At 41.9% G+C, this 24,160-nt stretch overlaps 1 protein-coding gene across 1 annotated transcript in view; it reads left to right on the top strand.

Annotated features, from left to right (window-relative positions):
- The first annotated feature begins 9,620 nt into the window (after window positions 1–9,620).
- PSPC1 (paraspeckle component 1) overlaps window positions 9,621–24,160 on the top strand; it is a 71,188-nt gene continuing 56,648 nt past the window's right edge. Inside the window, exons 1-3 of the mRNA XM_059995565.1 lie at window positions 9,621–10,125; window positions 15,892–16,193; window positions 22,904–22,999. Of these exons, the coding sequence (XP_059851548.1) occupies window positions 9,766–10,125; window positions 15,892–16,193; window positions 22,904–22,999 (758 nt within the window). The 5' untranslated portion in view covers window positions 9,621–9,765. The remainder of the gene's footprint in view (window positions 10,126–15,891; window positions 16,194–22,903; window positions 23,000–24,160) is intronic.

Raw genomic sequence — 24,160 nt, 5'->3', positions numbered from 1 at the left:
GTAAGTTAACCTTTTTGTGTTGTGGCATTTTTTTCTTTTCATCTGAAAGAAAAATACACTTACGAAAATTAAGGGTGTCAGTTTTTTCAGTTGGTTAATCAGTGTTCCCTTCACCATGTATTGACTAATTCTCCCTTTGTTTCTGGTTTCTGACAGCAGTTCTGTTGTGTATCCCATCCTTACATACACTTGTTTCAAGGCTTTTCCTGTGAGCGGTGCCTGAGCAGATCGAGATGCGTCCTTGGTAGGGCCAACACGGGAGCGCTTGCAGACTCTCTAGGCGAGGCCAGCGCAGAAAAGTGTTTGGGGAATAACCAGGAAGATCATTCTCATTAGTTTATAACCGTTTTGTTTTCTGACAGCTGGACCATTTCAGCCTTTCATATTTGGGTCTGAATGGGGCTCTGGGGTGTTTCCAAAATCCAGCCTCCTCTAGAGGCCTGTGGGGACACTCTGAGCATATCCAGTTCTGAAGTCCCTCTGCAAATGGTTCCTGTGCCTGTTATTCCATGAACACTTACCTGTTAATCAAATGACAGATTTGTTATGTGATTGTCTTAGACACTTGTGTATCTGAGCAAACTAATGAAATCCACCAGTGGCCACTTTATCCATTGAGAAGACAAAATTAGATCCTCAACTTTTAACTTCTTTCATTTCTTCAGCATACTGCAGGCACACCTATGAGGCACGTGGTAATGAGTTAAATGTGAAAAATTCAAAAGATGTAGGTGCTGGGTTTATCCGTGTTCACTGTAAATTTCTTTCAACTTTTTGATGTGTATGAAATTTTTCATAATGAGATGTTGAAGAAAAAGTCAGCTGTAAATTCAGAAGATGATAAATGTAAATCTCTCTAGCCTGGTGAATCATTTAGTTTCTTTTTCCTTATCTAGCTCTTTTTTTCACATTGTAAAATTAGTATGGACTCACCTGAAAGAAGGAAGGAAGAAAACAGTAAGTGAAAGTCCTGCTTACCGTCCCCCACTTGCCTGCTGCAGGATTTGTCACCTCTGATCTGGACATACCCAAGGTCTGTTTCCATCATTTTAATTTCACTGAGAAAAGGCATTAGAAAAAAATTATCTCCTACTACAAATTTAACATCAAAAATTAGGAAGGGCAATTCAGAATAACAGCCCTCAAGAAGTGGCAAGTTATTGGTTTTGTCATCTCACAGAGCACAACTGAATTTTTTTCATAAACCTCAGATTTTCAAAATTGCTGTATTTAAGACTCTTACATTGGGGCTTCCCTGGTGGCGCAGTGGTTAAGAATCCACCTGCCAGTGCAGGGGACACGGGTTCAACCCCTGGTCCAGGAAGATCCCACATGCTGCGGAGCAACTAAGCCCGTGCGCCACAGCTAGTGAGCCTGCGTGCCTATAGTCTGTGCTCCACACCAAGAGAAGCCACCACTATGAGAAGCCCACACACAGCAACAAAAAGTAGCCCCCGCTCCCCGCAACTAGAGAAAGCCCGCATGCAGCAATGAAGACCCAACACAGCCAAAAATAAATAAAATAAATAAATTATTAAAAAATAAAGAATAAAAAAAAAGACTCTTACCTTGAGCCATTTTCTGCCTGTGATCCCCTGTCCCTCCCTTACTCAGTACTGTAGTCAAGTAAGAGTTGCTAATAGCCACTGTGTATGTATAAGTTATAGTTCGCTGTACAGGATGGAGAAGTGAATGAGTAATTGGAGCAAAGAGCTCAGTCAAGTTTGGTGGAGGGAGTGACGCTGTATTATTTTAGGTCGTATCACTTCTGTTTCAAAGCCCTGAAGTTCCCCGTTGCTTTCAGGTTGAAACTCCAGCTCCTTGGCATCAGCGGTAGGCCGTAGGGAAAGAGGTGGTGGGTAAAGACAACGTGAAGTACAAAATTTGAGAAGTGGAGCATATCTCTTATAATGTTGAACTATAAAGTGTGACCACGTTAGGATGAAATTAAGAATTTGAGAAGTTAACTAGAGTTGAAAGGATAATCTGAGCCACATACGCAAGTCTTTGTTTTTGAGAAAGTGAGAAGTTAGTTTGGGAAAACAGTGGTGTGATATTCTGCACTAGAGAAGGTGTTCAAAAGCTTATGACTGGTTTTTTTTTAAGCAGCTCAGTTGTGGGTTTGTTTTTTTTTCCTGGCCACGTCGCACAGCATGAGGGATCTTAGTTCCCGAACCAGGGGTCGAACCCATGCCCCCTGCAGTGGAAGCATGGAGTCTTAACCACTGGACCACCAGGGAAGTCCCAGCAGCTGAGCTTTTAAGCTTGGAGAGTAGACGGTTATGCATCACTGCTCTGGAAGTCACATTTGGAGTGAAGAGCAGTTATTCCAGTTCACGCCTACAGATAGAGCAAGGGAAACCTGAAACCCGGGAAATGCGAGAAACAGCTCACTCACGCGTGTTAAAAAGACTTTCATAAGTCATGTGCTTACAAATTAATAGAACTGTAAACCTCCAGTTTACCAAACCGAACTCGGGTCGCCCGCCCAAGGCACAGCAGTCAATCCACTGACCCGGCTTGTGGGGAAGGAAAGTAGCATTTATTTGCAAGGCACCAGCAAGGAGACCTGGCAGCCAACCCTCGAAGGCCCCGAATGACCTGGTGGCTTCAGGGTAAGGGTTTTTAAAGACTAAAATTAGGGTAAGAGTCTTAAGTGTGTGATCAGCTCATGGTTCTTCTGATTGGTTGGGTCTTAACACAGATTTCTGTCAGTCTGGCTCCAGTTTGCCTGGGTCTCTGACTTTGTTAAGCAGTTTGCATGTGGTGGAGCCCTGGTTTCTGTGAAATGACTCAAGGCTCTGCTCAGATTGTTACCTACATCCCTTGAGGAGGAACTACAGGTCTTGCAACTGATTTATGGCTCAACTGTTGTTCAAGCTACTATTACTTGTTTCTGCATTTTCTCACTTCGCTAATTATTAGCTGCTTGAGTCTACTCTTTGGAATTCGGGGAAGGCCTAGGAGATCAAAGCTTTTCCTACAAACGAAAGGTGGGGAACATGGAGAAGCTTATACCCAGGAAAGCGGCACAGGGTCCTACTCAGTTTCACTATTGAAACTGATCAAGGGAGCAAAAAAGAGAAAGATAACCAATATGAAGAACCACTGGAGATCCTATGGACACTAAAAACGTAAGAAAGTATTATGATCAACTTAGGTCAAAGAGTTTGACAAATTTGATGTGATAGACTAATCACTTGAGAAACAACTTACCACATCTGTCCCAAGAAAAAATAGAAAATCTGAATGGCTTGTCTCTGTTTAAGAAATTGACTCTGAAATTACAAGCCTTATCACAAAACTGCAGACTCAGATTCCTTCTCTGGTGAAATCTTCCATAGGGAAGAGATAATACCCATCTTGAACATAAGCTCCCAGAAAATAGAAAGAAAAGGGCACATCACAACTTGTTTTACAAGGGCAGAAACATCCTGACAAAGGTATTGAATGAATATCAAAGAAATAACAAAACCTGACGAGAATAATACAAGAAAGAAAAGTTACAGGCCATCCTCTTTCATCCATTTACTTTTTTTTTGGGGGGGGGGTGGCATGGGAATCTTAGTTCCCCTGCCAGGGATTGAACCCTGGCCCACGGCAGTGAGAGTGCTGAGTCCTAACCACTGGACCACCAGGGAAGTCCCCAAACTCCTATTTGCGTAAGGATACTAAGTCATATCAGATTGGGGCCCGCCTAATGAAGGCATTTAAACTTAACTACCTCCTTAAAATATCATCTCCAAGTGCAGTTGCATTCTGAGGTCCTTGGGGTCAGGACTTTAACATGCAGGGGGTTTCGAGAGGACACACCAGCTTTCGCCTTGGCACAAGGACACTTACTATTGGGACCCAGCAGCCTCGACCAGCTTCACCTGTAATTCCTTCCTACCCATCCCTCCAGGGACTTGGCTTTCTAAACTTCCTGTTTCCCCGAGAGGCAGACCCTGTCACGACTCCAGGTTTTGTGTAAGTCGTCTCTCTACCTGGTTTGACCTTCCTCGCCTCCCTTATTTTTGTTTGCATGTTTATTTGCGAGCAGAACCCGGCTATGTGTTCATAACTGATAAGTTTCAGAAAACGATTTAGGTATCCTTATCTGAAATCCACAAATTCCCCTCAAGAAAGAAGGTAACTGGCAGTGCTGAGAGGCTTTGGGGAGGTCCGTAGCTCTCAATCTTGGTTACATCACGTGAGATCATCTAGGCACCATCGACAGGCGGAAGGCATGACCAAGAACTGCAGGCTTGCAGGCCAAGAGCTTCTTCCCGTATCAGTGCTGGTGTGGCCTGCGTTTTCACTCTCTGCAGATTCGTATTACATTCTTTAACTGAAGAATGACTGCATCTCTTTGTGTTCTTCCGCTAAATAGCTCCGATCAAAGTTTAAAAACTCTATGGTCAGGGCTTCCCTGGTGGCGCAGTGGTTGAGAGTCCGCCTGCCGATGCAGGGGACTTGGGTTCGTGCCCTGGTCCAGGAAAATCCCACATGCCGCGGAGCGGCTGGGCCCGTGAGCCATGGTCGCTGAGCCTGCACGTCCGGAGCCTGTGCTCCGCAACGGGAGAGGCCACAACAGTGAGAGGCCCGCGTACCACAAAAACAAACAAACAAACAAACAAAAACTCTATGGTCCTGCATCCTCCTCCTTCTGTGGGTGAAACTCTGCTTATCCGTAAGTTGCGGGCTTCCCTGGTGGCCCAGATTGTCACTCCCTTTGCAGAGAAGGACGCTGTCTGGTCAGGGCCTCCGAGTGCCTCCGCAAGGCGGTGCCGCGCCTGCTGTGGGCACGTGGAGGCTTTCACAGGGGAGGGTCCGAGGGGTCAGGCTCCCGCGGGGTTCTCGGGGCGAGTGCGCACCCCACCCTGGAAGCCTCGGCCCTGATCCAGCCTCTGCGCCGCCGCCCATCACGCAGATTGGGCTCCAGGAGCCGGGCCCAGGTGCATCGCCCCTCCTCCTGGCACCTCTCCTCCGGGGCCGCAGGGCGCGGTTGCCGGCGCACAGACCGCGGGCCGAGCCCCGCCTGTGGGTGGTGGGGGCGGAGGAGGTGGGGACGCTGGGGGGCGCCTGCGGGAGCGGGGAGAGAACACGGGGCCCGTGCCTGCGGCCTTATCGAACTGTGACCTTAAAACAACTCCGGGGCTTCCCTGGCGGCGCAGCGGTTAAGAATCTGCCTGCCAGTGCAGGGGACGCAGGTTTGAGCCTTGGTCCGGGAAGATCCCACATGCCGCAGAGCAGCTAAGCCCGTGCGCCACAACTACTGAGCCTGCACTCTAGAGCCCGCGGGCCACAACTACTGAGCCCACGTGCCACAACTACTGAAGCCCGCAAGCCACAACTACTGAGCCCGCGTGCCACAACTACTGAAGCCCACGCACCTAGAGCCCGTGCTCCGCAACAAGAGAAGCCACCGCAGTGAGACGCCTGCGCACCGCAACGAAGACCCAACACAGCCAAAAATAAATAAATAAATAAATAAATAAATAAAAAATAAAAATAAAACAACAACAAAAGCAAAACCAAAAGGTCCTCCAAAACTGAAAAGCAATGAAACAAGGAGGGAGGTCAGGGAGGAAGAGAAGAGAATATCCAAGAACTGTGGAAGTGTAAATGCAAGTCATGGGAACACCAGAGGAAGAAGAAAGAAAGGAACAGGAGAAATATTTGAAACAATAATGACTGAGAATTTCCCAAATTAATGTCAGATACCAAACCACAGATCCACGAAGCTCAGAGAGCAGGATAAACACAAAAACAAGCTACACGTGGGCATGTCGTGTTCAAACGACAGAAAATTAAAGGAAAAATTCCTGAAAGAAGCCAGAGAAAGAAAACACCTTACCAATAGAGGAACAAAGATTATAATTACATTTGACTTCTCCTCAGAAACAAGGCAAACAAGAGAGAGTGGAGTGAAATATTTAAAGTGTTGAGGAAAAAAAACACCATTGTAGAATTCTGTTCCCTGCAATCTTATCCTTCAAAAGCAAAGGAAAAATAAAGACTTTTTCAGACAAAGATAAATTGAGGGAATTTGTTGCTAGTGAATCTGCTTTATAAGAAATGTTGAAAGGTGTGCTTTACAGAGAAAGAAAATAATATATGTCAGATACTCAGATTTATATAAAGAAAGTAAGAGCACTGGAGAAGGAATGTGAATATAAAATAAAAACTTTTATTTTTCTTATTCTTAATTGATCTAACAGATAACTTTGTTCAAGATAATAATAGAAACAATATATTAAATTATACATATATAGGCTTGTATATGGATGAAATGAATGACTGAAATGATACAAGGGATGAGAGGGAGGAATCAGGATTATTTTACTATTACAAAATACACTACCTGTGAAGTTATCAGTGTTATTTGAAAGTGGTCTTGGATTAGTTGTAAATAAATGTATATTGCAAACTGTAGGGCAACCACTTAAAAAAGTAGAAAAATAAGTACAACTGATATGCTAAGAAGGAGAGAAAATTAAATTATAAAATGCTTAGTTAAGACCACAGAAGGCAGAAAGTGTGGTCTACAAAAATAGGAGCATGATAAACCATAATGGAAAAGAAAGAAAATGAATGTATTATATGTATAATTAAGTCATATTGCTGTACAGCAGTAATTAACATAACATTGTAAATCAGCTATATTTCAATTAAAAAGTATAAATATAGGAACAAAGAACTAGGGCGACAAATGGAAAATGATAACAAATATGGTATATATTAATCAAACTATATCAGTAATCACTTTGAACATCATTGATATAAGTGCACCAATTAAAAGACAGAGATTACCAATTAAAAGACAGGGTTGATCAAAAAACAAGACCCAATTCTATGTTGTGTATAAGAAACCCACTTTAAATATAAAGGCATAGGGACTTCCCTGGTGGTCCCGTGGTAAAGAATCTGCCTTACACTGCAGGGGACGCAGGTTTGATCCCTGGTCGGGGAACTAAGATCCCACATGCCGTGGGGCAACTAAGCCCGTGCACCACAACTACTGAGCTCGTGTGCCTCAACTAGAGAGTCTGCGTGCTGCAAACTACAGAGCTCACGTGCTCTGGAGCCTGTACATCATAAGTAGAGAGAAGCCCGTATGCCACAACAAAGAGCCCGTGCACCGCAAGGGAAGATCCCATATGCCTCAGTGAAGATCCCGTGTGCTGCAACTAAGACCAGATGCAGCCTAAAATAAAATAAAATAAATAAATGTAAAAAAATAAATCTTTAAAAAAATGTATAAAGGCATATATAGATTAAAAGTAAATGGAGGGGGGAGATTTCCCTGGCAGTCCAGTGGTTAAGACTGCATGCTGTCAATGCAGGGGGCTCGGGTTCTATCCCTGGTCAGGGAACTAAGACCCCACAAGTCGCGTGGTATGGCCAAAAAAAAAAAAAAGTAAATGGATGATTTCAGGATACAAAGTTAATACACAAAAGTCAGTAATGTTTTTACACACCAGCAATGAACATGTGGAATTTGAAATTACAAACACAATACCACTTACATTGCCACCCAAAACAAATGAATACTTAGAATACTTAGATATAAATGTAACAATTTATCTACAAGATCTATACGAGGAAAACTACAAATCTCTTATTTATTTATTTATTTTTTGCGGTACTCGGGCCTCTCACTGTTGTGGCCTCTCCCGTTGCGGAGCATAGGCTCCGGACGCGCAGGCTCAGCGGCCATGGCTCACGGGCCCAGCCGCTCCGCGGCATGTGGGATTTTCCCAGACCGGGGCTCGAACCTGTGTCCCCTGCATTGGCAGGTGGATTCTTAACCACTGCGTCACCAAGGAAGCCCCAGATGCAGATGTTTATAGCAGCTTTATTCATAATTGCCAAACTTGAAACAACCAAGTTGTCCTTCAGTAGGTGAATGGATAAACTGTTGTACATCCAGACAGTGTAATATTATTTAACACTAGAAAGAAGTGATCTATAAGATCAGGAAAAGACATAGAATACTTTATTTTTATTTTTATTAAAATTTATTTATTTATTTATTTTTGGCTGTGTCGGGTCTTCGTTTCTGTGCGTGGGCTTTCTCTAGTTGCGGCGAGCAGGGGCCACTCTTCATCGCGGTGCGCGGACCTCTCACTGTCGCGGCTCTCTTGTTGTGGAGCACAAGCTCCAGATGCGCAGGCTCAGTAGTTGTGGCTTACGGGCCTAGTTGCTCCGCTGCATGTGGGATCTTCCCAGACCGGGCACGAACCCGTGTCTCCTGCATCGGCAGGCGGACTCTCAACCACTGCGCCACCAGGGAAGCCCTAAGAGGGGATTTTTGACCATTCATTCATTGTAACAGGAGGGAAGGCAGCGCATGTGGCTACATACGGAATTAGGTTGGTTGATTTGGTGTGGATAGTGAGCCAATTTTATTTACTGTGCCTTTTTTTTCGGTGAAATTAATAAATTTGACAATATCAGCTGTGAGTGAGGTGGGGAGGATCTCAGTTCCCCAACCAGGGATTGACCCCTGGGCCACGGCAATGAAAGCGTGGAGTCCTAAGCACTGGTCTGCCAGGGAAGTCCCAAGATGTACTTTTATCTTTCCAAAAATTTCTCTGTATCTCTACTTAGTCAACCCCTCCCTACCTCCCAGCTCCTGGCAACCACTGATCTGTGTTCTGTAGCTTGTTTTCCAGAATGTCATATATTCGGTATGTAGCCTTTGAGTCACATTATTGCATCTATCAGGAGTTTAGTCCTTTTTACTGCTGAATATATTCTATTACATGAATGTACCACTGTTAGACTATCCACCAGTTGGACATTTGGGTTGTTTCCAGTTTTTGTTGATTACAGATAAAGCCGTATGAACATTTTCATACAGGTTTTTGAGTGAACACAAGTTTTCATTTCAGTTGGATGAATAGGAGAGGGACTGCTGTTCTAAATCAAGCATTTGTTTAAGTTCACGAGAAACTGCACGGTTTTGTAAAGTGACTGTGAATTCATTTCTTTTTAATACCCAATGAAGACCTACCACGTGCCAGGAGCGGTACTGGACAGAACTGAGTAGTTTGGCCGACTCAGATTATGGCTTGAAGATCTTAAAATATTTGCCATCTGGCGCTTTGCAGAAAACGTTTGATGACCCTGTCCTAGGGTGTGGTCCATAGGTGTTCACGGAGTCCTTCTCTGAGGTGAATAATCAACATCACAATTATTTTATAGAATTGGATTTTTCATTAGGAAATATAATAAAAGCTTGCTCTTGAAAAGGGCAGAAATGTGTTTTTACTTGTTTCAATTACTGGGAAATACCTCGTCATTCAACGCTATGTATAAATCTGCAAGTTTTCACTTTCTGCTGTCATTGAAAATTGAGCTGGGCATCTAAGAGAATGTGGACATTTCCCGAATCACTGCGTTTTCACACACTGCTGCAACTTCCAACATCACTGTCTCCTACGGGCTAGGGATCTGCCTTCCTCTCAGCCCTGGGAAGGCTGCGAACAGGGACGCGCGCACAATGGTGCGCATGCGCGCGCCACCAGGGTGCCGTGGGCGCGGCAGTACGCAGGCGCGTTGGCCGCGGCGCGGCTTCGGCGGAGGGGCGGGGCTTCTGCGGCGTCTCTCCCTCCCACCGCGGCTGTGGCGGCGCCATCTTGGGCGAGCGGCCGGGGCGTGAGTGCGGGCGGCGAGCTGGCGGCGTACCCGAGCGCGTCCTTCCCGACCCCGGTTCCGTGCGCGGACATCGACACGCAGGTCGAGCTCTAGGCCGGGTCCGGGGGGGCACGCGCTGAGATGATGCTGAGAGGAAACCTGAAGCAAGTGCGCATCGAGAAGAACCCGGCGCGCCTCCGCGCTCTAGAGTCGGCGGCCGGCGAGGGCGAGCCGGCGGCCATGGCGCTCGCCCTTCCCGGCGAGCCGCCCGCGCCCGCCGTGCCCGCCGAGGACCGGCCGGCCGAGGAGGGCGGCTTCACCATCGACATCAAGAGCTTCCTCAAGCCGGGCGAGAAGACGTACACGCAGCGCTGCCGCCTCTTCGTGGGGAACCTGCCCACGGACATCACCGAGGACGACTTCAAGCGGCTGTTTGAGCGCTACGGCGAGCCCAGCGAGGTGTTCATCAACCGCGACCGCGGCTTCGGCTTCATCCGCCTGGTGAGGGGCGGCCGGGGGCGGGGCGCGGGGCCGCGAGGGCCGAGAGGTCATCCCTTCCTCCCCTCCCTTCCTCTCCCTCCCCTCCCCTTCCCTTCTTTCCCTCCCCTCCCCTCCCCTCCTCTCCCCTCCCCTCCCCTCGTCTCCCTCCCCTCCTCTCCCCTCTTCTCCCCTCCCCTCCCTTTGCCTCCCCTCCGTCCCCTCGTCTCCCTCCCCTCCCCTCGTCTCCCTCCCCTCCCCTCGTCTCCCCTCCCCTCGTCTCCCCTCGTCTCCCCTCGTATCCCCTCCCCTCCCCTCGTATCCCTTCTCCTCCCCTCTCCTCAGCGCGTGCCTCGTGCTTCCCACGGGGACTTACTGCTATTTTATGTCCCGCTTATACATTGTGATACTAGAATAGCACATATTTTACCCCTTTTCAGTCTAAACCTTAATGGGTTTTCCGACATCATGCATAAACTGTGCCTCCCTAATTATCTTTAAAAGAAATTTGAGCAGTGAGAGTTTACACTTACAGGACAAAAGAGCTACTTTATTAGGTTTTTCTATGTGCTTTGTGTTCACAGTGTCACTTATACAGCATTAATGTAATTCGTGTTTAGATGGATTTTGTTTTCCCCAACAGAATATCTTTCTTAGAGGGAGGCCGCTTTATATAAATAAGTGGGTTTTGTGTCTTTTGTCTTTCTAGTTTGATCCTCAAATTTTATGTTCATTGCAGTTTCCCGAAGCTTTCTTTTTGGAACTTAAACTTTCAAAATCGAGTTCTCTCCGTGAGTAGACAAAGGCAGAATTTTAATATGTAGAGAAAACTGATTATAATTCAGTGACACTAGTATTAGGGAGAACATTTGAAGATCTAAATGTCTTCAAGAGAAGGGTTAGACATTTTCTTAAAATTCAAGTTTAATAATTGGCATTTTGAACATGAAATTATAAGTATGTTTAATTATCCTTTGGACATTAGAGAAACAGCCTTTCACTTGCTAAAATTATTTTTAACGTAAATCCAAAACATCTTAAAATAAAGGAAGTTAGGCTTTTAGGCTTCTACAATAACGTATTATAGGCAACTTTTAGTAAACTTTCCAGAAGGGTGTTATTTAACATTTTAACCATCTTTGGCCTCTGGCACCATCTTGTTCTATTTTGAAGTTGATATTCTGGAGGAAGAATGGTAAGGCTGAATTTCCCTGTTCTGGAAGGCTTATACTTAAGCCAATAAACATTTCTTTTTTGATGTGGAAAAATCTTTTTCCTTCCTAATTTTAAAGCTACTAAAAATTCTTCCTCCCTCAGTGTGTCTGCACTGTCCAATAGAATAGCCACTGGTCGTATGTGAGTGTTCAGCACTTGCAATGTGCCTATTGCGGCCGAGGAGTTGACTTTTAAATTTTATTTATTCTTAATTAATTTATTTTTGTAATTTATTTTTTTCTCAGTTTCCCCATGTTTATTTTTAATTCTTTTTCACACCCACTGTATTTTTATTCTTAATTTAAATAGCCACATGTGGTTTGTGGCTACTGTATTGGAAAATACAGGTCCTCGCTTTTCTTTTCTTTAAAAAAATTATCTGTGGGATTATGAAATGGGGAGGTGAGAAGGGCTGCTGTTGTCTGCTCCTTTGAGATATGCTCCTAGACTCCATCACCCTAAATTTTTGTGTAGGAATGTTAAAAATTTGTCAGTTGGAAATTAGAATTTAGTTTATGAGATTTACTTCATGGATAATTTTACTGTTTAACCTGAACTCTGTGTTTAACAGGTATATTTAAGAGCTTTAAATATTTCTGAGTTATGTATTTTTTTCTGCTTAGAAAAATCATAGTGCATATCTGATCTGAATATAAGTAATCGTATGGTGGCTGTAGTGTGTACTGGTGGTGTAGTGGCTCTAAAATAGTGGTATAATTTGATCTGATTTGTGTTTTTAGGAATTCTTTTTACTTGTTCAGTAGTTAATATTTAATTTATTTCTAGTTAATTGTAGTTTTCCAGTTAATTGATGAGGTGAGGCAACATTTTTGAGATGGTGTAGGGTCAGCATTCCTTGTATGTAATGGTGGGGAAAAGAATATAAGTGGCAGCTACTTGTGAGGTTCTAACCCATATTGTTGAGTCCATGGTACATGAGCGATGAGAAACACTGTGTGTATTTTGGACACATTTTGTGGAATTTTAGACCCAGACGCTGCTTTTTAGGTTTTGGATGGTTACTGACAATTTAGATTGGACAAATTTACTGAAAAGTTGTAGTTCATTTTAAAGCAAGCTTACTGTAGTTAAAACTGTCATTAGTTTGACTGGAACTTGGTTTCTGCTTTTATTTTCCCCTACTTTTAGCTTTAGTAAACCAGATTTCTGGAGCAGTGATTCACAAAAGTGTGGTTGGTCCCCGTCCAGTAACTTCAGATCTCTTCCTAGTGTAAGCAGAAGTCCACTTAAATGATTTTCCCTGCCATTCATGCTAGCAATGCTGACCCTAAACCATCTCAAAAATTGTTAACTGGGAATTTGTTAGAAAAGCAAATTTTAGGGCCCCACCCTTGATCTACTGAATCAGAAAATTTGGGGTTGGGGCCCAGCAATTTTAGGATTTAACCACCCTTCCGTGTTATTCTGATACTTGTTAAAGTTTGAGAACCATTGTTCTAATTAAAGAATTAAAATCAACTGAATTTACTTTTAGTCAGTCACTGGGGACTAAACCCCCTCCTCTAGTGCTTTTTTATGTTTAATTATGAAATGATATGTGCTTCTTATAGATGTTGAAATATTAGAGGAGAAGTAGCAGAGAATGTAATGGGCCTGCCCAGCATATAGTTTGAAGTCATCTTTTATTTCAGGGACATTCTCTTTTCTTTTTTTTCAGAGACATTCTGTTAATTACAATTCTAACATTAGCAGATCTTCCCTACCTTAGTACATTTAGTAAAGATGATCACTGTTAAACATTGTGTAATTTTTCCATAAAAATCAAATTGTACCATACACATTGTATTGTGCTTTGAGTTTTTTATTTAATGTAAACATCTTCAACATCTTTTCATGGCACTAGATTCTTTTTAAGGACCACATTGTATTTCGCAGTATGAATGTACTGCAGGCTACTTAAGCAACTTTACTGAATGACTACAAGGATTTTTTCATTTTGCGTCAGTGTATTTCCTTATACTTATTAACTTATTAGTACTCTTGCGGTGGGGAATTTTCACCATTAGTAAACAGTGGGAGAAAAGATCTTGTGCTTTGGAAAGAGCTGTTGGAAAGTGAAAGTGGAGCCAGTGGAAATCATTAGACCCTAGTTGAAGCAGTCTCTGTCTTGGGGTAGTCACTTCAGTTTCTTTTTGTTTTTTGTATTCCTTTCAGTTAAGAACCTGTAGTTTACGTTTTATGAACAGTGATGCAGAGATACCAGCTGGAAGGCTGTATTTATGGTGTATTGATGGAGGTTGTGAATTTTGTATAGATAGAAATAAGCATTTGTGTGTGATCTTGGGCAAGGTACTTGAACCTTTATAAGCCTGTTTCCCCATATGCGAAGGGAGGATAGTAACAAAACCCACTTCGTTAGATTGTTGGTAAGGATAATGAAAGATAGTGCACACACACGTGTGTGTATATGTGTATATATGGGGGGAGGAATGAATGGCTGGCATGTAATAACCACTTAATAAAAGTTATCTTATTGTCATTATCGAGAGCTATGAAGTAAAGAAATCTGGTTCATTTCAAATACATAATTTTAATTGACTTCACAGTTTCTTTGATACACGTTTAGAGCAGTGGTTCTCAAATGGAGTGGTTTTGCTTCCCAGGGGACATTTGGCAATGTCTGGAGACATTTTTGGTGGTCAAACTGGGGGGTGGTTCTACTAGCATAAACATCCTACAATGCATGGGACAGCCCTCCACGGTAAGAAGTATCTTGCCCCTAATGTCACTAGTGCTGAGGTTGGGGGAACCCTGATGTTAGAACCATTTAAAACCATAAAAAGTATATAAACTTTGAAGATGGACTGTGGCATTGAAAATTCCAGACAGCATAAACATTTTATTTGGCCAGAAAGTATTAAAAATTGAATTTGTTGTCAACAGTAAAAAAGTACTTGATTTAACATAAAAATGGAGATTTCTTGCTCATCCTGAAAAAAAAAGAAGATACGTGACATTGTCACTATGTCTGACTGAATCTGAGCAGGAGATGCCCTCTAGAAACACTTGACAGTTTTACAAAGTCCTCCAGGCTCTCTCTATTCCCCTGCCTGCAAACATACTATTATGAATAATTTCAGAGTATAGAAATGAACATTCACACTCAACACCTAGATTCTACAGTTAAATTTTGCTGTATTTTTTTTCACATATCTGTATTTCTTATCTCCATCCGTCCATCAGTCGATGACTCTTAAACACTTCAGCATGCTTATCATTAACTAGAGTCCAATATTGTTTTTTAAGGTATTTGAAATCTACATATAATGAAATGCACAAATTTTAAGTGTATGGTTTCATGATTTTAGATCAAGATGTTATCATCACCCCATGAAATTTCCTCACGTTTCTTCCCACTCCCAGTTATATGTGTGACAGCATTTTAATTCAAGACTCTGTTCCTAAAATCTGCCTCTCAGAGTTGCTGGATTACATGACATCTTAGCTGCAAAGGACATATCCCTTGTTAGATATTCGTGAAATGTTTGCTGGTACTACTACTACTGTTACTAAGTTAAGAGTAATAAACAGAATGGCTATTTTGAGTATCTATAAAAAGGTTAGTTTCATTTGTGTTTGTAAAATTGGTTCTGTAGGTAGATTTTTGCCTAAGTGCTGTAATTTAAAGCTGTTGTGAACATTTTAGGGATTGAATAAAAAGCTATTGTGACCTTATTCATAAGAAAGTACATTGTACTTTTCTCACAAATGCGTATAAAGCCTCTTTCAGTTTTTGCTGGGAAGTTTTCACAGCACAAAAAGAACATACTTGTAGTAAGTTTACCAGTTTGTTGTTTTAGATGCCTGTTTTATACCAACTTTGAATTCTTCAAGAAGGATGTTCTCTTAACTTGTAGTTTCAGCAATGAACATATTTTCTAGTTTATAATAAGTGTATGTGCACTTTTCTGTATAATGGAGAGAACTCTTTTTTTGGGAGAGAACTCTTATAGCCCATGAATGTGTGTTTGCTTCTCTCACTGTAATGGTGAGAAATGTGTGGCCCATGAAAGTATTTCAGAAGAGGTGATTAATAACACCTGATAGTAGTTTTCTTACAGATAATATAAAAGAAATGGAAATAAAAATGGAAAGGGATTTGTCTGGCATTGGAGAGGCGGTATGCTTTATTAAGATACAAATATCAGAAACATGGAGTGTGTAGAGAATTAATATATTTTCAGTAATAGTTTCTAGTAACTGGTAATTGGTCTCAAAAAGTATTATGTGTTTCTTTTAATACATGTAGGAGATTGATAAAAGATATTACTTTGAATATTTAATAGTTGGCAATTTGTTTATGAGTAGATCATCTTTAAGTGATGACTTTTTACACGACATTGAGGTTGGAACTTTCTACTTAAAATGTTTAAAATTAATTATCTTTAAAATATTAATAAAATGCATGTGATACCATCATTGAATGACGCAAAACAGAATGACCTTATCAGTCATTTTCTAAAGCTGCCCAGCTCTCCTCCCTAGAAACAAACCACTATTTAAAATTTTTTGTTACTGTAATTTTTAAAAGGTGATTTTTTTCTTCCTAAAAAGGAGTCCAGAACACTGGCTGAAATTGCAAAAGCAGAGCTGGACGGCACCATTCTGAAGAGCAGACCTCTCCGAATTCGTTTTGCTACACATGGAGCAGCCTTAACTGTCAAGAACCTCTCTCCGGTTGTCTCCAATGAGCTTCTAGAGCAAGCATTTTCCCAGTTTGGTCCAGTAGAGAAAGCTGTGGTTGTCGTGGATGACCGTGGTAGAGCTACAGGAAAAGGCTTTGTGGAATTTGCAGCAAAACCTCCTGCACGAAAGGCTCTGGAGAGATGTGGTGATGGGGCATTCTTGCTAACAACGTGAGTTTAAATGTCTTGTCATTCTTCTGTACAGTTACACATGGGCTTCTCTCTGTTCTCACTTCTTTCTTTGCAGTGCATTCTGTATGTTGTCTTGGCATGTGGTAAGTAGGTGTTGAGTAAATACTCAGTGAATACAAATAGGGTATATTTATGTACCGTCAGGAGTCATACTTTATTCAGACTTCAGTGTACTGATCCGTTCTACATGAATCTCAGGAATGTTTTGTACTACAATTTTTGTTCAATTTACTGAACGTCTATTGTGTGCAAAGCAAAATGTTACATTTAATGAATGAATGATATTTTGATCAACTTTGAAGTATAATTTACATATGTTAAAATGCACCCAATTTTGCATGTAGAGCTCAATGAGTTTTTAAAAATGTATGTATGTAGTCATGTAACCTACTACCACAGTCAAGATATAGAACATTTCCAGCATTCAACAGAAGTTCCTTTGTGTCCTTTTGTAGTTACTCCCCACCTCTTATCCCTGCCTAGACTGCTCTTGATCTTTCTGTTATTATAAATTAGTTGTCTTTTCTTGTATTTCATAGAAATGAAATCATATAGTGTGTGTTCTTTCATGTCTGATTTCTTTTGCTTAGCGTGTTTATGAGATTTCATCCATATCATTGTATCAGTATTTTGTTCCTTTTTATGGCCGAGCTACAACTTTGTCCGGTGACCTCTGGGTGGATGTTCAAGTTGCTTCCAACTACTGGCCATTGTGAATAAAGCTGTTATGAACATTTGTGTACAAAGCTTCTTGTGAACGTTATGCTTTCATGTGGCTTGGGTAATACTTAGGAGGAAATGACCATATGTTCAGCTTTATAGGAAACTGCCAACCTGTTTTCCAGAATGTTTGTACCTATTTACATTCCCACCAGCAGTGAATGAGAGAGTTCTAGTTGATCGTGTCCTTACCAGCACTTCGTATTTTCAGCCTTTTAGATACTCTAGTGAGTGTAGTGGTGTCTCATTGTGGTTTAAATTTTATTTTCCTAATGACCAATGATGAGCATCTTTTCATGTGCTTTTTGGCTATTTTTATGTGTTTTGTGAAATGTCTGTTGACATTTTTTGCCTGTTTTTTAATTGACTTGTTTGTCTTACATTATTAACAGATCTGGGTACAGGTCTGTATTAAGACTATTTCTCCCAGTCTGTGGTTTGCTTTCTAATTTTTTAAATAGTGGTTTTCAAAGGCAGAAGTTTTTATATTTGGTGAAGTCCAGTTTATCAATTTATTTTCTTTCATGCTTTGTTCTTTTTGAATCCTTGTATGATATCTTCGCCTTTCCTCAGGTAGCAAAGCTTTCTCCTGTTTTCTTGAGAAATTTTATAGCTTTTTATTTAAACCTGTGATTCGTATTGAGTATGTTGGGAGGTAACAGTTTATTTATTTAACATAGATATCTGGGTGTTCTGGCACCATTAATTGAAAAGATTATGATTTCCCCTTTGTTACCTTTTACCTTGATCAAAAAACTGGAAAAAAAATCTGTACTCTTTTTTCTGTTTAATTGATCAGTATGTCTATTACACCAGTACTATACTTTCTTAATTGCCTTACCCTAAGCTTTGAAGTCAGATAGCATCATCCAGCTTTATTCCTTTTGCAAAATTGTTCTGGTTATTATCATTTCCTTGTATATCCTTACTGGTTTTAAAATCAGCTTGTCAATAAAAAGAATTCTGCTGGGCCTTTTTTTTTAAAAACATCTTTATTGGAGTATAATTGCTTTACAGTGGTGTGTTAGTTTCTGTGTATAATCTGCTGGGCTTTTGATTGGAATTGCTTTGAGTTTACAGATCATTCTGGGGAACATTAACATCTTCTATCAACCTTTTCCAATCCACGAATGTGATGTATCTCTCCATTTACGTAAAAATATTTTAAAGTAATTATGATGGGCATTAAACCTGTTGCCATATTAACATGTCTTTCCTTTCAGTTTGCCCACAAGAAAGCTCTGGATATGCATTCTTACTTAGTCTTCAGACTGAATTTGGTGTAAAAGTTCCTTAGTTGATTATTGAATTGATTTCTTTTATCTGATACTGTGCCCACCTCTGGCACTTGTGCTGTTGATTGGGATCATTCAAACATTTTAGGATTTGGGGAATTGGATACAAAGACAATGTAAAAAAATTGTTTCCTGGCCCCAAGGAGCTTCGTTTGGTGATTTGTAAAGCATTTTTCAGTTTGTTTTTGACAGTTAAGCATTTGTGCGAAAGCTGTTTTATAGCAGATGTAGCATGAATTACAGCTCTGCCAACTTGTTCTCTCAGGGACTTGGCTCTTGTTCCCTTTGCTTAGAGATGCTCTCTCTCCAGATCATCACGGGCCTTGCTCTTGCATTTTATTCACATTTTGCTAAGATGTTATCTCCTCAGGGAAGCTGACTGTTTTATCTTAAAATAGCCTGATGCTTTATTCTCCAATTTATTTTTCTTCATAGCACTTAGTGTTAAGTTGCATGTCTTTCTCTGCGGTAGAATATAAGCTCCACTAGGGCAGGGACTTTGTCCGGCTTAACACTATAATCCTAACATTTGTATTCTAATATTTCTTGGCCACATAGTAAGCTTGTAATAGTTATTTAAAGAGTGAAGGAAGGCAAGGACTAAAGCAGTAGGCAAGGTGTGTGGTTAGTATGTTTTTTCCACTGCAGGCTTTAATTGCTGTTTTTTAAAGTCATAGCCAGGCATTGGTAAATATTTAATTCTCACGGGTAGCTTTTAGAATAATTTATAACAATTTTGAGGGAATGGGCAAGGTGTTGAACATTTTATGTGTCTTATTTCATGGATTTCCAGAACAACACTGGTTATTATTTGTTCCATTTTTCAGGTGAGAAAATTGGCCCAGAGATGTTAAGTAATTTGCTTAAGATTGCACAGCAGATAAATGGTGGAGTTTAGTCTGATGCCAAATCCTTTGCTTCTTTTTTTTTCTTTTAAGTAAATTTATTTATGGCTGCATTGGGTCTTCGTTGGGGCACACGGGCTTTCTTTAGTTGCGGCGAGCCGGGGCTACTCTTAATTGTGGTGCGTGGGCTTCTCTTTGCTGTGGCTTCTCTTCTTGCGGAGTAGAGGCTCTAGGCGCGTGGGCTCAGTAGTTGTGGCACACAGGCCTAGTTGCTCTGCGGCATGTGGGATCTTATCTTCCAGACCATGGATCAAACCCACGTTCCCTGCGTCGGCAGGTGGATTCGTAACCACTGTGCCACAAGGGAAGTCTCTCCCTTGCTTCTTTTTTTTTTTTTTTTTTTTTTTTTGCGGTATGCGGGCCTCTCACTGTTGTGGCCTCTCCCGTTGCGGAGCACAGGCTCCGGACGCGCAGGCTCAGCGGCCATGGCTCACCGGCCCAGTCGTTCCGCGGCATGTGGGATCCTCCCGGACCAGGGCACGAACCCATGTCCCCTGCATCGGCAGGCGGACTCTCAACCACTGCGCCACCAGGGAAGCCCTCCCTTGGTTCTTATACTGTGCTGCAGGTGGAGTGGTTTCTTCTTTCTGTAGACTCTCCTTACTCAGGTCCTTTGTTGTTAAACATTCTCATGGAGCTCAGGATGCTCTTCTCCCTGCTGTTTGAATAGTTGGTCTCAGCTGAAGGGTCGCTTTATGGAGAGGATTTTCTGGACTGCGTTATCTAAAGTGGCGCCTCTGTTATTCTTTCTGACAGCATCGTTTTTTCTTCTTAGGTCTTAAAATGGTTCTTTTGTTTACTCATTTTTTTGGAGGGGGTGGGTCTCTTAGAAGACTTTCAGGGATTGTTTATCATTGTATCCCTAGCCCCAACTGCAGTCTTGGTGCCTGTTAGGTAATCAAATATTTACTGATGGACTGACTGTATCTCAGATATCTGAGGTAATACAAGTGATTTATAGGAGTGGTATCACAGGGATTTAGTTTCTAAATGTAGACATCTTGTGTAATCAAAATTTCTCTTGAAAATACCTTTAAATTGTCATAAAATGTTGTATACTACACATGCCTTTAGGTAAATGACCTTGTACACAGTATATATAATGATTACCACACAGTATGCAAAACTATGTGTAAATTATATGTCTGTGCTGTTTTGAAATTACAAAAGAGGCAGAAAAATAGAAAAAAGGGGAAATTAAAAAGCTTCACCTATGATAATAAAGGTATGTCCACATCTTTAAACATTAGAATCACACCTAGAGCAGCAGAGGTGCTCATGCCTGGAGCTCACAGGAATTGGGGAGGCATAATGATAGGTGCTCACTTTTCAAATTTTTTTCCCTTTCCCTTTTTTCTTTGGTTTGTTTTTTTAAAGATCATTTCAGGTTAACTTCAATGAAGATACAGTGGTCTGTTGTTACTATTTTCCAACTGATACCCTAAAGATGATGTTGGAGTTGCTTCCTTAGAAGGAGGAAAAAGTGTATGTTTTAATTTCAGTTTAGAGAAAGATATTTTCCCTTTAAAACAATCCTTTAATGTTAATATAAATGTTATCTACACTCACTGATTGTTAGCATTTTGTCATAGTTTTTTCACTATGTGTACAAATTTGTTTTTTTCTTAGCTAATTCATTTAAGAGTCAGCAGTGGATACATACTTGACCCCTGATTACAGTACTTGGCATGTATCTTCTATGAATAAAGCCACAATATAATTGTCACACTGAGGAAACAATGTTTATCCAATATTTTTATTTAATATTGAATATTAAAGTTTAATTTTAATTGAATATTATGTTTCCCCATTGCCTAGTAATGTGTTTTATAACTTATTTTTTGCAATCAAAGATCACACATTGAATTTATTTACATCTGTTATTTCCTTTTATCTGTTTTAGCTCCCCAAATGACAAAAATGTCAGTGTTATGACATTGGCATTATTATTTTTTTAAATTTTATTTATTTGATTTTGGCTGCGTTGGGTCTTCGTTGCTGCCCGTGGGCTTTCTCTAGTTGCGGCGAGCAGGGGCTACTGTTCGTTGTGGTGCGCAGGCTTCTCATTGTGGTGGCTTCTTTTGTTGTGGAGCACAGGTTCTAGGCATGTGGACTTAAGTAGTTGTGGCGCGTGGGCTCAGTAGTTGTGGCTTGCAGGCAGGCTCTAGAGTGCAGGCTCAGTAGTTGTGGCATGCGGGCTCAGTAATTGTGGCTCACAGGCTCAGTAGTTGGGGTGCAAGGGCCTAGTTGCTCCGTGGCACGTGGGATCTTCCCAGACCAGGGCTCGATCCCATGTCCCCTGCATTGGTAGGTGGATTCTTAACCACTGTGCTACAGGGGAAGCTCCAGTACATTTTCCTCTTGAGGTCTCTTCTGATTTTTCTCTAGGGTGGTGGTGGCCTCGTGGTGTTGAAGTGGAGGGTGCAGGTTTCAGTCGTTGCTGGCCTCGGTTCAGGTGTAGTTCTTACCTGGGTCTATTACTCTTCGAATGTTTGTGGCCCTGCCAAGGCTTCCAGTGGTTAAGTGGTCCATATAGTGCATCTTCTTCATTTTGTCCCTGGGCCCCTTTGGGTGCTCTTAGAATACTAGATCTTCCTATGGGCTGGGTGGGTTCAGGAATTCTTGGCTGCTTTCTCACACCTCACTGGGTTATGTGTACTCTTGGAGGCTGTGTTTACTTATTCTTTCTTATGTTTCTGTTTTTACATGTTGGACACGAGATCTCACCCTGGAAAATGAGGCCTGTGAGTCCCTTTTCTTTTGGGTTCCCACGCATTTTATCTGAGGTTTCTAATCTCGCTGTCTTCATCACCCCAAGGTATTCCACATCTGCTTCTAATTCATTTTCTCTCTAAAATGTCTTCATTAGCCCAGGAATAACTTTATAAATAACCGATTTATATCTTTCCTTTCCCTACAGTGGAGAATTTAGTCTCTTAATCTCTGGACCTTTATTTATTTGTAAAGGGAAGCATTCTGAACTGCGAAAGCCCTTTCACCTCTCTAGCTCCTCTGTTAACACCTCAAAAATTAACCGTGACTTTTTTCTCTCTGAAGCATCTCTGTTCAGAAGGCAGTATAAATAGATTTTAGTCTGTTTGCATGGTGAGAGACTGATAGCAAGGAAAGTTTTAATATCAGTATATCATCTACTGCAGTTACTTCTCTCTCTTGTCTTTCCTCAGTGAGCTTTCCCTTCCTTTGGAAAACAATAAAGGAGGGTTTCCAGGTCAGATCTGTCATCATCCACTCTTCTTGTCCCCCCACCCCGTTTCCTCCTTGCATGTGTTGCTTCTGGCCCCGCCTCGTTCCCTTTTTCTTGGCTGATAATCTTTTAGGTCTCATTTTGGGTTTTAGAAAGACTTTTCTTTACAAGACCGGTTGGACACAGAGGGAGGCTGGCAGGTGGGCAGTGGTGGGAATTTGAGGTGATGGGTGGGGGGTGAGGACGACACACACAGGATGAGCGTCAGGTACTCGCTCTTCTGCATTGTGCTTTGTAAAAGTTAACTGCGGTGCTCACGCAGGTTCGTGGTTGATGTATTTTTCTGTCACCTTGAATAGACTCCATGCTCTAAAAATAAACACTCATTTTTGACTTGGACATTCACCTGTGTCTGTGCAGCCAGTGTTTTTGACTGATTTCAGACATTTTACTCAGGAAAGAAAATTTCCAAGTATGTATCTTGGAGTTACTATAAAAGATTTCTAGGAGGACGTTAATTCTTGATACTGTATTAATTCTTATTAATGCTTTTTACCTGTCCAGGACCCCTCGTCCAGTCATTGTGGAGCCCATGGAGCAGTTTGATGATGAAGATGGCTTGCCAGAGAAGCTAATGCAGAAAACTCAGCAGTATCATAAGTAAGATTTTACTAACAAAGATAATTTAGATCTGTGCTCTCAAGGGTATTTATTGCTTCACATTTGTAATCGAGTATTGTTGGATTATAAGGTGTGCTGTTTAGTCATACAATCTGGTTAGTAGAGTGGGCTGGTCTACATGGAATGCTAGTTTTCTTGTGTATATTGGTAAAATGTTAACTTGACTTCGAAGTCTCAACTTTTACAACTGGGGCATGGATGGGGTAGGTAAGAGGATACTGTCAGTAGTATTTATGCCAGAGAAACAATGATTTTTTTTTTTGCGGTACACGGGCCTCTCACTGTTGTGGCCTCTCCCGTTGTGGAACACAGGCTCCAGACGCACAGGCTCAGTGGCCATAGCTCATGGGCCCAGCCGCTCCGCGGCATGTGGGATCTTTTCGGACCAGGGCACGAACCCGCGTCCCCTGCATCGGCAGGCAGACTCTCAACCACTGTGCCACCAGAGAAGCCCTGAATTTTCTTTTTTTGATATTTATTTATTATTTATTTGGTTGCACCGGCTCTTAGTTGTGGCAGGTGGGCTCCTTAGTTGCGGCTCATGGGCTCTTTTAGTTGCTTCTCGGCAGCTCCTTAGTTATGTCATGTGGGCTCCTTAGTTGTGGCATGTGAACTCTTAGTTGTGGCATGCATGTGGGATCTAGTTCCCTGACCAGGGATCGAACCTGGGCCCCCTGCATTGGGAACATGGAGTCTTATCCACTGCACCACCGGGGAAGCCCCAACAAAGAATTTTAGATATGTAAATTTCTGTATTTAGTATGCTTCAGGTGTATTATGAATTAAGAGTTAGGAGACTTTTTGAAATATTTATTTATTTATTTATTTATGGCTACTTGGGTTTTAGTAGCAGCACATGGGGTCTCGTTGTGGTGTGCGGGCTTCTTTATAGTTGTGGTGCATGGGCTCCAGAGCCCGTGGGCTCCAGAGTGTGTGGACTCTGTAGTTGTGGCACGCAGGCTCTCTAGTTGTGGCACGTGGGCTTCTTGCCCCGTGGCATGTGGTATCCTAGTTCCCCGACCAGGGATTGAACCGGCGTCCCCTGCACTGCAAGGTGGAGTCTTAACCACTGGACCACCAGGGAAGTGCCATGAGTTAGGAGACATTTTGGCAGGGGTGGAGTGGAGAAGGTTCTAGTTA

This window comes from Delphinus delphis, chromosome 18, assembly GCF_949987515.2.
Source record: "Delphinus delphis chromosome 18, mDelDel1.2, whole genome shotgun sequence".
Classification (NCBI taxonomy): Eukaryota; Metazoa; Chordata; class Mammalia; order Artiodactyla; family Delphinidae; genus Delphinus; species Delphinus delphis.
This window is presented reverse-complemented; position numbering and strand designations above follow the sequence as displayed.